At 39.0% G+C, this 13,382-nt stretch overlaps 3 protein-coding genes across 7 annotated transcripts in view; 1 reads left to right on the forward strand and 2 right to left on the reverse strand.

Moving 5' to 3' along the window:
- The window catches only part of sh3glb2a (SH3-domain GRB2-like endophilin B2a), a 12,222-nt gene extending 6,985 nt beyond the window's left edge, over nt 1–5,237 (reverse strand). The window contains exons 1-8 of one of the 4 annotated variants that reach the window (XM_057356478.1): nt 5,084–5,236; nt 4,503–4,644; nt 3,776–3,904; nt 1,600–1,733; nt 1,433–1,525; nt 1,117–1,128; nt 503–565; nt 288–311 (exon numbers count right to left, since the gene is read on the reverse strand). In XM_057356478.1, the coding sequence (XP_057212461.1) occupies nt 288–311; nt 503–565; nt 1,117–1,128; nt 1,433–1,525; nt 1,600–1,733; nt 3,776–3,904; nt 4,503–4,644; nt 5,084–5,146 (660 nt within the window). In that variant the 5' untranslated portion in view covers nt 5,147–5,236. Of the gene's footprint in view, nt 1–287; nt 312–502; nt 566–1,116; nt 1,129–1,432; nt 1,526–1,599; nt 1,734–3,775; nt 3,905–4,502; nt 4,645–5,083 lie in introns of all 4 variants that reach the window. The other 3 variants (XM_057356480.1, XM_057356479.1, XM_057356481.1) reach the window with 3 other exon arrangements.
- Nucleotides 5,238–5,561: 324 nt separating this feature from the next.
- On the reverse strand, nt 5,562–10,474 carry LOC130567824 (phosphatidylinositol 4-phosphate 5-kinase-like protein 1). 2 transcript variants are annotated; one of them, XM_057356263.1, is made up of 11 exons: nt 10,135–10,474; nt 9,718–9,877; nt 9,117–9,293; nt 8,991–9,041; nt 8,645–8,799; nt 8,434–8,558; nt 8,208–8,239; nt 8,061–8,116; nt 7,553–7,665; nt 6,777–6,939; nt 5,562–6,530 (listed from the first exon to the last, which is right to left on the reverse strand). In XM_057356263.1, the coding sequence occupies exons 3-11, from the start codon at nt 9,291–9,293 to the stop codon at nt 6,143–6,145; spliced, it is 1,260 nt and encodes a 419-aa protein (XP_057212246.1). In that variant the 5' UTR covers nt 9,718–9,877; nt 10,135–10,474; the 3' UTR covers nt 5,562–6,142. The 2 variants fall into 2 exon arrangements, with proteins under 2 accessions (XP_057212246.1, XP_057212247.1); XM_057356264.1 differs by lacking the exons at nt 5,562–6,530; nt 10,135–10,474 and adding an exon at nt 7,158–7,194 and having other exon boundaries at nt 6,793–6,939; nt 9,718–9,834.
- On the forward strand, nt 10,174–13,161 carry LOC130567826 (uncharacterized). Its single transcript, XM_057356266.1, has 4 exons — nt 10,174–10,499; nt 11,602–11,711; nt 12,577–12,792; nt 13,004–13,161. Exons 1-4 carry the CDS (start codon nt 10,174–10,176, stop codon nt 13,159–13,161), a joined length of 810 nt encoding a protein of 269 aa, XP_057212249.1.
- Nucleotides 13,162–13,382: the final 221 nt, after the last annotated feature.

Genomic DNA, 13,382 nt, shown 5'->3' on the forward strand with positions numbered 1-13,382 from the left:
AGAGAGAGAGAGAGAGAGAGAGAGAGAGAGAGAGAGAGAGAGAGAGAGAGAGAGAGAGAGAGAGAGAGAGAGACAGAGACAGAGACAGAGACAGAGAGAGAGAGAGAGAGAGAGAGAGAGAGAGAGGAGATTTTACGTAAGTTATTGTTTCACTGCAACTCTAATACAAAAAGCTGTGTTGTGGTGAAATAAATGTAGAGGATGTTTTGCATTGTAACATGATTGTACCACAGTAATGAGAACAGTTTCTTATGAGAATGGAGGGCGGGGTCAGTGATGTCACTCACTTTATTTAGCTCCTCGTGCCAGAGCTGATAGACAGAGAGACACACACACACAATATGAGCTCATCACAACATGACAAAACCACACAGAGAATTACAACAGTATGACATCATTATGAATCATACGGAGAGATAGATCACCTGTCTCATTAACATTAATAGCAGAAAGGTAACACGTGTGTGCGTGTCAGACAGTGAAGACTGTAAGGTGCTCTTACCGCAGATGCACTAGCAGACAGCACATAGTTTCGTGGTCGGGTCTCTTGAAAGTCAGGAACAGCCTGAAACACACAAACTCGCTTTAAAACCCACATCATGTCGAACGCTGTTAACAAACACACACTTAAACAAACACCAAACAACACACACATCACCGGTGAAAAATTGAATTCACAGACAAAAGTATCATTCTGCCATGCAACCGAATAAAAGATTCAAAGATCAGAAAAATCATCTGTCAGCTCAGTTTCAAATCTACAGGACCTTCTATAATATATCGTATTATATCTGACCTTCGATCTTTTAGAAAAGCAAAATAAAACAAAAAACTGTGTAGACCTGCGTACATGCAAATGAAACCCACACAATGACAGTGAATATGAAAGTCTTTCACTTGTTGCAATGCATTCTGGGATTGCTTTATGCGAGAAAGATAACAAGTTTTGACTGAAATGAGATACGCATGAAGTATTTTGATGTACTTCACGTTACAGATGCGTGCGGTGTTTTCATAATATACTCTCATAGATTCTGCTTTGTGGTTCCTCTAAAAAAAACAAAAAAAGCAGAAAGTAATGTTGTGAACATGAGGGAAAGTCTGTGTGATACTCACTTCTCCCTCACACTGTGAAGGTTAAAACAAAAACACACGGTTAGTTCAGATACACATCAAAGAAACACACTAAACTACAGCCAGTGAGCCGGGTTAGACTTCCAGTACCCGTTCACATTCAGAAGAGCGCGCTCGCATAAATCTTTCCCTCAGATCTTCACAGGATTGAATACTCGATGTGTGTATATAGAAGATTTTCTCTCACTGAAGGAATAATAAACTTGTGGAATTGTAATAAAAGCCAGAATCTGTCAATTCATTAGGATTCCCTGGACATGAGAAGAGGACAGTGACAAAAAACGAAACGTGGTCTTACAGCGGCTTTGGTCTCGGCAGCTTTGGCCTTCTTAAGACGAGCTTTACAGGCGTCCAGATCCAAACGCAGATTCTCCAGGAGCTTGCGCTCTTTCTGTGAGGTGGACAGAACACCCAAGCATCAGAATCACAGCGGCAGATCTCTCATGACTGATGAGTTGAACTCACTGAAATGGTTCTCCAGTCGCCCTCCAGAAAGTTCCTCAGGGGTGTGAGGAAACTGATGGACGAGGTCTGCAGAAACTCTCGCTCAGCGCCGCCCAGTCTTCTCTGGCAGTCGGCCACTTGTATCAAGGTGCTTCCTACACCAGAAAAAAACGAAAGATGAGTCACATTAAAGCTACAGCGCGAGCCACGACGACGGACGGACGGACGGAGAGAAATAAAGAGATTTCATCACAAGCCAGGACTATAAAATAAGAATCACTTTTGTACATTTTTTTTGATGGGGACATCTGAACGTCTTTGACCCAAATATATTTGTGTCTAAACAGTCCTTTAAAATCGTTACGGAGGATGAGAATATAAGTCATGGACACTACATTCCCCCCCACTATTTCTTCATTTTTATTATTAATGAATATTCTGTCCGTTTTTTTGTCATTTGAGAACATATAAAACATTCAATAGTTGTTAGAATTACACATAATTCACTCAGACAAAACAGGATGTGTTACGGTAATGTAATCGGTAATCAGCAGACAAAGCAATAAAACCCATAAATAATTCATTCCTATGTTAAAGCTTTTTTATGATACTCTTTTGTGTTGCCGAATTATATTTTTATAACCAAAATCTTTAATGCCTTGACGTTTCAGTGGTTTCGTGAGAATGCCCCAACTAACTAACTAAGCATTTATAGAAAACTATAAAAATAAGAACGTTGAATTGTTTGTAATATTTGTCTCACTAATTAAATAAGCAAATATGTGAATTGTCCAGGTCAACATATTTGTACTAAATGTTTCTTATCTGTACATTTAAAAGCCCTTGAATGCCAAGATAACCATCAAGTGTCCGTTTCCTGCACTCACAGAAGAGTCTGAAAGCATCGTGCCCGTCACGAGACAATAATGAAGCTTTTAAAAGCACTAAGTGCACTTCACGCAGAACACACAAACAGTCATTGAGTTTCCACAGATCTATTCTCATTTCAGTGATTCTCAACTGATTTCAAGCCAGAGAATATCACATGGTCAAGAGACACTCGATTATTTCTTGTACTAAAGTAAACAACAATTCAAATCAAACCAAATAATTTATTTAGACTATTTTTAGCATAATAATTATGGATGAACTCAACCAACTCAACCCTAAATGTTAATTCATCAGAAAAACACAATCATCCTCACGACAAGACACAACGTGGCCATGATGAAGTGTTTTTTATTTCTGCAAAGCTACAGATGACTTTGAACCAAGAAGTTAGAATAGACAAACGACCTTTGACATCCATACAAAGACAATGGAGAGGTTTTGTTCTTCTTTTTACTTTGGTGTCCCATCTACAGACAACTAAATGTTTTGTTGAAATGTTCCACTTATTCATTTACTGCTGACACTATTAAAACACACCTGAGACACCAGAAATCAATGAAGTGAAACATCAGTATGTTGGCTTTCTCACGCCAGCATAAAAATAAAAGTCAAAGTAAAATGTCCTGAAAGTAAGAAAAGGCTTGTCGCAACATGATCATTTTTAAAGATTATAATATTCATAATAAGAGGCCCAACAACATAAACATCTCTGTATATCTACTGAAGGTTATGAGATGAACGCTGGACAGGATATGACATCAGAGACGTCTGTGACCTCTGAACAGATGCTATTGATCTCTGATGGGAAACTGCATTGAGATGAATTGGTTTGGCCGTTTCCACAGAGCCTGCAGCAAAAAAGCTCAAATCAATCGAATCCTGCTGACAAACTGTGACATCTCCGGTGCGTCCTGACCTTAAAAACTTGTGTGAAACCGCTGAAGCAGATCGAGTTGGAGTGTAATGTCCACAAAAGCAGTTTAAAGGTTTAAAACATGCAGATGCTCTTTCCACGAGGGTTGAATTCAATTAGGAGGGGAACATTTCAAATCAAATCAATAGATTTGTGTTAAACACTGCAGCGTTTATTCTGCTTTACCCTCACAGAGAAACTCAAAGTCATTCATCTTGGCAGCCTCTTTCTACACAAACTGAAAATCTACAATCACTGAGATCTGCACCATATGCAAGTCTCCTAGACATATCCGTGCTAAAACCTGACGCCAAAACCCAACAGATTCCAGGTGAATGTAGTGAGAAATTAAATCATTCATGTATATGAGCAGATCAGGTTGCGATCTTTTACCGTACGGAGTGTCCGCTCCAAACTCCTTTCCAGCCTCCAGCATATACTGTCCTAATATCTCTCCATTAGTGGCCCGAGGCGGAACCTTCCGCTCCAGTTTCTCATACAGGAACTCTTCGATACGAGCACCTGCCAGAGAAACAAACCGTTCACTTAAACAAACAACGCAAATACACCAATGCAAACAAACATGAAAGCTTACAACCATGATGCTTTTGTGATTGATAACATCGGCACCTGTTCTGACAACATGTTTATATGAATATCTTACGAGTAATGTGTATGCTTACTGCATCATAAAATCATATAACCCCAACATAACCCATAGCACATTTCAAACTAGCACATTTAATAGAGAATGTGAAGCTGACGTCACTCCCTATGTTGCTTGTTGCAGTGGCACCGCCATCTTGGGAGGATCATACTCCACTGCTGTTATTGTTTTGATAGGTACCGTTACTTGTTTTGTATGATACATGGAGAAATCGAAAGTGAAAGAACCAGGGGCTTTCCCTGAACGACTCTGCGTAATGCTATTGCCGTTTTTAACACAGCAAGACTGACCTACCACAGTTATATTTCCTAATCAAACAAGAAAAACAAAACACTGCATTGAACACACCAGCAGCGATCCTCCCAAGATGGCGCGACATTCAACGCGGCGTGACGTCGACTAACAAGCTCTATAAAGATCTCGAGGCAAGATGACAACACGTCAAGTGCTCACCTGGATTTGGTTGAAGCAGAACTTCAGTCTGTCCGTAGATCTTCTCAGTCCAGTTTTTGGTACAGTCCGCTCTGGACAGAAGATTTTCAAAATGAGCATCCAGTTCGGTTCTTTCCGCCTGTCCCAGTTTCTCTTCTGTAAACTGCAGCAAAGAATCATCAACAATCTGTCACACTTCACAATAAATCACATGTGACAATGTAACAATATTCCTAACTGTTGTAACACTTGAACAGTTATTCGTCCACCAGTGCAACACGTCAACAAGTCACGAATACATCCTTACTAACAGCTGTTGATTTACATTAAACAAACAATTTCACAGTATCTGTGTACACTTTTCACGTTAATGTTTGGACACGCAGTAAACGCTCCTCTGTCCACACGTATACGAATCTGTGTGTGATTCTGCTATAAAGGCTCATGTGTGATGTGATGTAAGAAAACACACGGATGTTTGGTGTGAACGCAGAGGCGGGTGTTGAATACAGTCACGCACTACACATCAGCCCGTCATACAGTTACCAGTTTAAACTCGTGTATTTATCACAGCACACAGAAGAAATAACGTCGATCCCCACCTGCACAGCCCGAGAGAAGAATATTCCAGCATCTGCGGCGAGTTTCCTCACGTTGAAATCCATGTTGTTAATGTGCGGTGAAAGAAGCGAATCCCCGCGGCATCAGGCCCTCCGCAGACGCCAATGTGTGTCTTTCACATTTTAGTACTGCGTTCCTTGTGTTGTTGTGACGGAGTTATTCCTCCAGGTGGCGCTTGGTGGCTCAAATGCTCAAGCTTCTATTGGACTTCGTTGAAAATTCCGGAACGTTTTTTGTCTCACCGGCGACATGTGTGACTAAAAATATAATCTCTTGAATGTATTAACTCCAAAGGAATGGTACCTGATATTCAAACTAAGTTTGTAACAGCGATTTATTGTTTTTAGAAGCATTTTCTCGCGATACTTCAACGTCACATGCTGATAGTTATGCGCTGCGCTGCGTGAAGAGAACGTGACACGGACAAACTTAAATAAACATTTATTAAGTAAAAGCCATTTGTTAGGATTTAAATAATAAGCAATATTAAACAAATTAATACAATAATTATTATTTATACTAGTCATCCTAGCCCAAAAAGACGGACTTCAGGACCTCGAAGCGTGAACGATATTTTTAAGTAAATTTTGAGGTGTCAATGCTTTCATGAATCTGCATAGCATGCGTTCAGAAAGTGAAATGCATTAAAATATGAATACAAATTTGTATTTGTTTTATTTAAAACATTGTAAACTGATGCTGGCAACCGTATAAACAGTTATAAAAATAAATAAAAAAGAATCATTAAAAATAATATAAGACTTTGATCAAATGCAACACTTTTAAACACAAACAGTGGATTAAAAGCCAAATTGATTGATTTCAGATATGAAAAAATATCAGCTAAATTAAATTGATCAGGTAGTCAACAACAATTGTACAGTTATCAATCTCTACGGTATTAACATTAGTTTCTTGTTTCACATCCAGTGTTTCCGCATCCAGTGTGGACAAAATGTAAAACTATAATGGGTTCCAATGAGTTTCTGTTGTCTTTTGTCGCGTCTCGTCGCGTCCGGTGTAGACACGGTGTTAGAATCCTACTTTGTGTGCTTTTCAACCCACTGAACCAATCTCAAAGAGTAAGCAGAGGGGCTTACTGTGGAAAACGTGTGCCTCGGATACTTAATCCTCTTCCATAGATTCTCAAGCTTCTTTTTGAATCCATATTCTGTGAAAATATCTATAATGCCCACAAAATATCTGGAGTGAGGTCCATCGATCACGTGAAGAGGGTTTCTGAAGTCCGGCAGCAGTCTCCTGTTCTGCGTCTGTACCTGCTGAGGGTCCTGAGAATGAACTTCGTGCTGGTGATGTAACTGAACTTCTTCTGCTGTTTCACGTTGAGACACCAGCGTGTGAGAGTCTCTCTCTTCTGAACAGCTGCTGAATGAGCGAGCATGAGTGGGGAGGTTCTGATCCAGAGATCTACACAGAAGACAGAACGCCATCACGATCATATCAGCATGCATTGATGTAAAGATGCACAAATCAAAAAACCTAAAAGATTTGGCAACTCAGTGTATAATATTTCCATTTTCATGAGTGACAAACTTATACAACCTTATCAAAAATCATACCAAACAGTTTTATTGTATGATTGCATCCGTGAGCTGTACGTTTTCTCAGGAGTTATTTTTGGACTCTTCTGGTTGTCCTTCAACCAACACTTACATGGCAGTGCGGCAAACAAGATTGGCGAGATGATGTTTCTGATCCACCTCGTCTTTATGTAGCGGCTGGTGAGCTAACAGAAGACTGTAGTCCAGCACGTTCATCGAGCGGAGAAAAGCTGCGTCAATCTCCACCTGTCGAACCAACCAGGAGCTCTGTTCTCCTGCAAACACAACCATTTCACTTGATCATACCTAGAAACACATCAGACAGTTTTAACTAATCATTTCAAATGAATATAACAATACAGAATAATTAGTGACATCATACAGTTACCTGTCGCTGGGTGATAGTTAAATGTGAGTAAAGCACTCATGACTCATGCCTCGTTTTAAAGTGATACTTCACACAAATATTAAAATTCTGTCCTCATTTACTCACCTTCGAGTTGTTCCAAATGTCTCTAAATGTCTTTGTTCTGATGAACACAGAGAAAGATATTTGGAAGAATGCTTATAACCAAACAGATCTTTTCTCCCTTTGACTCCCATAGTAGGAAAAATTACTTTGTCATTTTGTTTTGTTGAGTTGAACACAAAAGAAGATATTTTGAAGAATGTAGGACAGCAAACAGTTCTGGGGCACTTTTGACTACCATTGTTTTTTCCTACTTTGGGAGTCAATGGGTGTTGAGATCTGTTTGGTTATAACCATTCTTCCAAATATCTTTCTCTGTGTTCATCAAAATAAAGAAATATATACACATTTGGAACAACTCGAAGGTAAGTAAATGATGACAGAATTTTAACTAAATGACTTATTAAATGTTCTCTTACCAAGAGTGATGTGCTGTCCCTCGAAGTTCATGTCCTTTAAAATAACTATTGCTTCCTCTTTCTTAGGAGTGGGATCTGTCCAACGGCCCACCTCACAACCTTTGATGTCATACCTGTAAAAACACGCGATGGGATTAGAATATAATCAGGATCTTAAGAAACGGTGTAGAAAAATGTAGACGAAACTATATGAAAAAGTGATAGTTCACCCAAAAATTCTGTCATTCATTTATTCAGCCTCTTGTCATTTCAAACCTGTATGACTTTCTTTCTTCCGCAGAACACAAAAGAAGATATTTTGAAGAAAGTTGGTAACCGAACAGCACTGGACCTCATTCACTTCTATTGTATGGGCGCAAAACCAATGCAAGTGAATGGGGGCCGGTTAACAACATTCGTCAAAATATCTTCTTTCGTGTTCTGCAGAAAAAAAGAGTCGTACAGGTTTGAAATGACAAGAGGGTGAATAAATGATGACAGAAGTTTTATTTGTGAAACGTTTTTTTACCTGGCCATGACCCTCACATCAGGATAGAAGACACTTTGCATCACAATAAAATATTTCTGAAAATTAATCAGATGTCATGTTCATTTTTAAAGGTTTACACTACATGATACATTCTACGAAGAAAAGTACAAATCTATACATATTCACCTTTGTTTTGCCTGAAATAAGCCGATGCACACCTAGAAATGACATTAAACAATATAATAGATCTGTAGTATTTTTATAAATAATGGGGTTCAAAAACTCAAAACAGCATTTGTGCATTTACAGATTTTCTAAAACCTCTATTTTCTGTACTTTTCTATCTTGCAATTGAGACTTTATTTCTCATGTTAATGTTATCATATATGAGGACTGAAGAGTCATGTCTTACCCAGTATTTTCACCAGCAGTGAATGGGGGTATTTGTGAAGGTGCTCTAAATAAATTCTTAAGTTGGACACGAGAAAGTTGATTTCTCTTTTATTCTGTGTTTTCAGGAAGAATCTTCTGTCATGCCTGTAGCGAACAGGACACAGTTATCAGTTATCAACGTGAGTGGTTTGTGATGATGGGAGATCAATCTGAATGACAGAAGAACACACGTGATGAAGAAGTCGGCTTTGCTCTTGGAGTTGCTGATAAACTGCAGGTACGGTTCAGGTGAGGCCAGTGAAGTCTCATACTCTTCCTCTCTGATGTTCACAGAACGACGCAGGTTGGCAAACGCAGGACCAGCAAACGTTTGCATCAGAAAATCCTGGAAAAAAACATGGATTAAAATGCACAGCCAACAGTGTCCAGAAAACACTCTGTGGTACATCTACGAGAGCACGTGACCGAGTGTTTTGTCTGTTGCAGCTTTACGGGTTTATTTGAGTAATTTAATTTATATGACACTATAGAATCTCGACGGAGCTCTCAGTTAAACGGAAAGAATCCCAATCATACCTCGTGCATATCAGTTTCTTCTTTGATGAAATCATCAGATGAAAGTTCATTCTGTGGATATGAAATGTGTTTCGTGACATCCGATTTATGCAAAAAGGCACATTATAGAACACAGACGTTACTCACAGATGCTGGGTCATCGGGGGTGTTCTGTACTGCAGTGGAAAGACCGCTCTTCATCATACGGGTGAGCTCATAAAACTCATGCTCTTCATCAATCTCAAAAACACCCAACAGAGTCCAGCGTGACATCAGCCACGCCCACTGGCGCCGCCTGCTGGACGATCTGCTCCGCTGCGACATCTCACGCACACACACACATTATAAAACATTACTCGTGTCACTGTATTTTATTACTGATACATAGAGTACTCATGTGTGTTCTGCTCTTATAAATAATTAAAGAAATCTTTATATTACATACAATGTTTATTTTACAGAGTACAAACACATTTTTGCTTTTAATGCACGTTTTAATTCAGGTTTGATTAAACATCCAGATGTTCCGTGTAGGATACAAAATGAAAAAAAGTATTTTAGGACAAAATGAAAAATGACATTATAGCTGGATGTACAGTCTGTCTGTTTCAAACAGGCATATAGATATTAAAACAATTTTAAATAGGCGACCAAAGTCAGCCTTTTTAAGCGTTCAAAGAATGTATATTTATACGTGTGTATCTGTCTTGTCAGTACGTAATGTTGTTAATTCAGATTGAACACTTACGGTTTTGATTGTTGTAGGTCTGAATCTGTGTGATCCCACGAGCTGCAAATGTCCAAAACTACACACACAGACTGTAAAGTTACTGAGTGTTAATGAGACCGATCAAGTCAGTCGTGTTTCACTAAACTACCGCGTTCCGTCAGCAGGTGTGTCTCTACACCTGCAAAAAAACACAAAAACACAATGTGCTCCCACATCATTTAAATAGTTGCGCTATAGGCTTAATGTTCTATTCGAAATTAAAAGCAAATATGACACAAAATAACATTATTGTTTATATGTAGCCTTTATGACAAATAATAATTTTAGAAAGCGTAAACATTCACATTTATTTCTTGAAATGCTTTAATATTTTTAGGCTGTAAACACTTTTGCTATGTTGTGCTTGAATCTGACACGTTGGTGTGTTATTATCACCTGTGTGTTAGCTAAAGTGTTAACTGGTGGACGTGCGCAATGTTTCTCTCCGTCCTGACTGCGTTTTATCTTCCTTCTCTGATATTAAGCGTCATAACTGCGATTCCTCCATCTGAAGTGAAGCGGAGCGGCTGTATTAAAGTGAATCGGTGTAAATGTCTGATGCGGGACGGTTCGGGAATCGTTGATCTGGGATCAGTGGCGGGTGAGGACGGTTTCTTACAGCGACTCGAACCCGTGACACCCGCCGCGCCACCGGGAAACACGGAAGTGCTCGTGTCCTTCAGCCCGTGTGTGCCGTTCTCTGAGCCGGAAGACTTCTCTGTCACAGACTGCACTGATGTCGCTGCATGTGTCATTACACGGCGAGTTCACAACACTCGAAATATACTAATGACTAATGAAAGTTGCACAGATCCAATTTATGGTTCTGCTCGTTGTTTTGCAAGTTGCTCTTTACTATGTGAAAAAAGTTATTTGAAGTTTGAATCTATGAATCAAACTTCATACTTCAAATTGCAACATTTAATACACACGCGTTTGTTTGGGTATCTACTTACATTAGACTTACTGTACATATTTTACATATTTTTTATTTACTGACGTAATGTTATCTTCCATACTTTTAACCTCGTTCTTAAAGAGTAACTATCACAATGTCCTTTCAAATGACATTTCATGCAGTGTGTAATGTTGCTGTGTGTGAATGTAAGCAGTCTGCCAAGTTGTAAAGCCGAAAGTGAACGAATAACAGTTATTGGCTTGGGGAAAAAACGAGTCGACTCTGAATCACGCGAACGAGTCGTCTGTCGTTCTCATTTCAGTTCCGCGTCAGATTTGCGTCACTCGGTGTAATGCCCGCCTGTGTTCCATTTGCGACACTGCCCGCGGTAGACCAATCACAGCAGACTAGACCATCTGACCAATCAGATCGGAGTAGGCTGACAGAAAGGAGGGGCTTAGACAGATGAATCATTTGAGAGTCACTGGAGAAGTAAGGTAATAATAACTGCCTATTATTAGAAAACGAAAGTGGTTTTACACATTGTTTGTACGTTAATTTGATGTTGGACACTCCATAAACCAAAGTTGGACCTTACAAAAATTCACAAAATATTTACTCTTTAAACCAAACCCAAACTTTCCACATTTTTTCATTTTCAAATAAAGTTTTGATTCATGAGGTCACTGCTGATTCACACACACACTTGTTCATTTAGTCCCTATAATAGAGGCTACACCTGTACACACACTCAACGCACAATTTTATATGATTATGAGTATTACTCGTTCATGTTCATTAAATTGCAGAGCAGTGAGAAACAGAAGTAAACAGATGTGCTCTGTCCATGTGCATTGTGTGCTTTAATCATCAACTCATTCGTCATATTTATTATTTGTAATCTTTGACGCAACTGAATGAGACCTAATGTTATTGAAAAGTGAAATGGAATTACTTTTTTTAAGGTTTCATCAGGACAGCAGATTGATGAATCACTATATGAACTACGGCCGACACGAGGGCAATACATTCAGCTATAATGATTCAGAGGAGATTCTCACTGTGTCCTATTACAGTAAGTCTCAATCTCTGGATGACCAAACACTCATGAACTCAATGATAAAGACATTTTTATGATGACTTTATTTAGTGTTTTACCAAATTCTTACAACATTTAAAAAAGAGGTATTATAGACTAAGCACTTGACATATTTGATTTGTGTCTTTATTTCTATCTAAATGCTAAAAGGACATTTCTTTGGGATAGACGTTTTCTTCGAGAAAAATGGACCAATAATACTAAAGACACTGAATAAATAAAGGTGCAGTGATCCCCAAAGAAAAGCTTCTTAAAGTAACAATTTCTTTCTCACCTCTTGTAAACGAGTTTTCCACTGCCAAAGAACAGTTGTGTGAATGTAAAACGATTCTTTAGGGCAGTGGGGGACACTAGATGGATCCGGGGGACCACAGTTTTTGTGACATTTTATAAAGTATGGAAATGTATCATAAATTTAGCCAGAAACCAACCAAAAAAAGTTTTGTATAATTGTATATGTTTTTCGTTTAATGAACATTTTTAAGTTTAAGATCATAAGTCTTTATTTGGGGGGGGGCACAAAGTGATGCACACGACACTACACAAAGGGAGCCTTACAACGAAAACGTTTGACGTTTGCTTTATGGAACCACACAGCCCAGAAAGAACCTTTAATGTTCATTTATTTTTTATAAATATCTCTCACTGTCCTTCCCTCTATTGTCATCGTCTTTGACAAGTAATAATATTATTGGCTTAAAAAACGAAATAAAGAAGGGCTCTTAAAAATGATGTAATGTGTTTGAAATGGCACACCTGGACCTCTATAATGATGAACACTTGAGTCAACAGAGGGCGTGTTATTCTGAAAGTGTTTTATGACGTCATATTTCTGTCTCAGTTTATTCTCACAGTGAACCTCATACTGTAGTCCATTACCAGTGCAGTGTGAATGAGTCCATCACACACATCCAGAGCTTCAGCGTGGACGCACCTCTGCAGATCTGGGTGAAGAGTCCCTGCGCGTGTCCAAACGCATGTACACTGGTGGACGTGGGTCCCGGCACCATCTTCCTCATCGTCCTCTGCCTCAGTGTTACGGCTTACTTTCTGATAGGTGATTTGACATCTCAGATGACCTTGCAGTACTGATCATATCCTGTAGGGGGCACAACATAACCATCAAATCAAGTCCAAGACATTTTAAGACAATACATCTGATAACCAACTATGATCAAAATATTCAATTCGTCAATACAGTATCTTGTGTATTGCATTTTTATTGATGTTGATTGCATTAATGCAGTGATGTCATTTCTATTCTGTAGGATCGTGCGGGCTCCGGGCGTTCAGGAGCAGCAGTGGTGTACAGATGACTCCAGAGGACAGTGTTTGGTGTATGCTCTGTTACCACCTCAATGACCGGCCTCGGGACCGCCCGAAAAAAGCGCCAATCAAAAAGAAAAGAGGACATGCTCTGATCTAACAAAAACAGGGCCGAACGAAAGTCAGCGAGACCTCTGGACACATCCTGAGACACTCCCATTCTTAAGCATATTGTAAATCCGAAAACATTTAGTAAAAACAATTGGGTAAGATTTTAGAACAGCTTTTTTTGCTAAAGTCTTAACATCTGATGGAATTTTGGTTTTTCAAGTAAATGTATGTTGAAGGTGTCTACAAAAGACTTCACAATTGACAAACACA

The sequence above is a fragment of the Triplophysa rosa genome, linkage group LG17 (genome assembly GCF_024868665.1).
Source record: "Triplophysa rosa linkage group LG17, Trosa_1v2, whole genome shotgun sequence".
In the NCBI taxonomy this organism is placed as follows: domain Eukaryota; kingdom Metazoa; phylum Chordata; class Actinopteri; order Cypriniformes; family Nemacheilidae; genus Triplophysa; species Triplophysa rosa.

Coding starts and splice junctions, on each gene's coding strand:
- LOC130567824 (XM_057356263.1), bottom strand. CDS start 9,293: ATGTCGCAGCGGAGCAGATCGTCCAGCAGGCGGCGCCAGTGGGCGTGG. Junction 8,800..8,990: donor AAGAAACTGATATGCACGAG/GTATGATTGGGA, acceptor GTTTTTTTCCAG/GATTTTCTGATGCAAACGTT. Junction 6,531..6,776: donor CTTGTTTGCCGCACTGCCAT/GTAAGTGTTGGT, acceptor TCTTCTGTGTAG/ATCTCTGGATCAGAACCTCC.
- LOC130567826 (XM_057356266.1), top strand. CDS start 10,174: ATGTTTCTCTCCGTCCTGACTGCGTTTTATCTTCCTTCTCTGATATTA. Junction 10,500..11,601: donor GCTGCATGTGTCATTACACG/GCGAGTTCACAA, acceptor ACTTTTTTTAAG/GTTTCATCAGGACAGCAGAT. Junction 12,793..13,003: donor TACGGCTTACTTTCTGATAG/GTGATTTGACAT, acceptor TCTATTCTGTAG/GATCGTGCGGGCTCCGGGCG.